Genomic DNA, 217 nt, shown 5'->3' with positions numbered 1-217 from the left:
GCACAAGAGTCTGGAACAGGAGAAAAGAGACCTGGAAGATCCCGAGCGCCCCAGACAGCGGAAAAGGAGGAAACCTCGCGTCCTCTTTTCTCAAGCCCAAGTCTACGAACTGGAGAGAAGGTTCAAGCAGCAGAAATACCTCTCGGCTCCCGAGAGAGACCATCTAGCGAACGTCCTAAAGCTCACCTCCACCCAGGTGAAAAGTTGGTTCCAGAAT

General features: G+C 53.0%; 1 protein-coding gene across 1 annotated transcript in view; it reads left to right on the top strand.

Moving 5' to 3' along the window:
* Positions 1 to 7: 7 nt before the first annotated feature.
* The window catches only part of NKX2-5 (NK2 homeobox 5), a gene marked incomplete at its 5' end in the record, with an annotated part of 634 nt that continues 424 nt past the window's right edge, over positions 8 to 217 (top strand). Inside the window, one exon of the mRNA XM_010292809.1 lies at positions 8 to 217. Within this exon, the coding sequence (XP_010291111.1) occupies positions 8 to 217 (210 nt within the window).

Source organism: Phaethon lepturus, unplaced genomic scaffold, assembly GCF_000687285.1.
Source record: "Phaethon lepturus isolate BGI_N335 unplaced genomic scaffold, ASM68728v1 scaffold42248, whole genome shotgun sequence".
In the NCBI taxonomy this organism is placed as follows: domain Eukaryota; kingdom Metazoa; phylum Chordata; class Aves; order Phaethontiformes; family Phaethontidae; genus Phaethon; species Phaethon lepturus.
The sequence above is the reverse complement of the archived record's forward strand: the minus strand, read 5'-3'. Positions and strand labels throughout refer to the sequence as shown.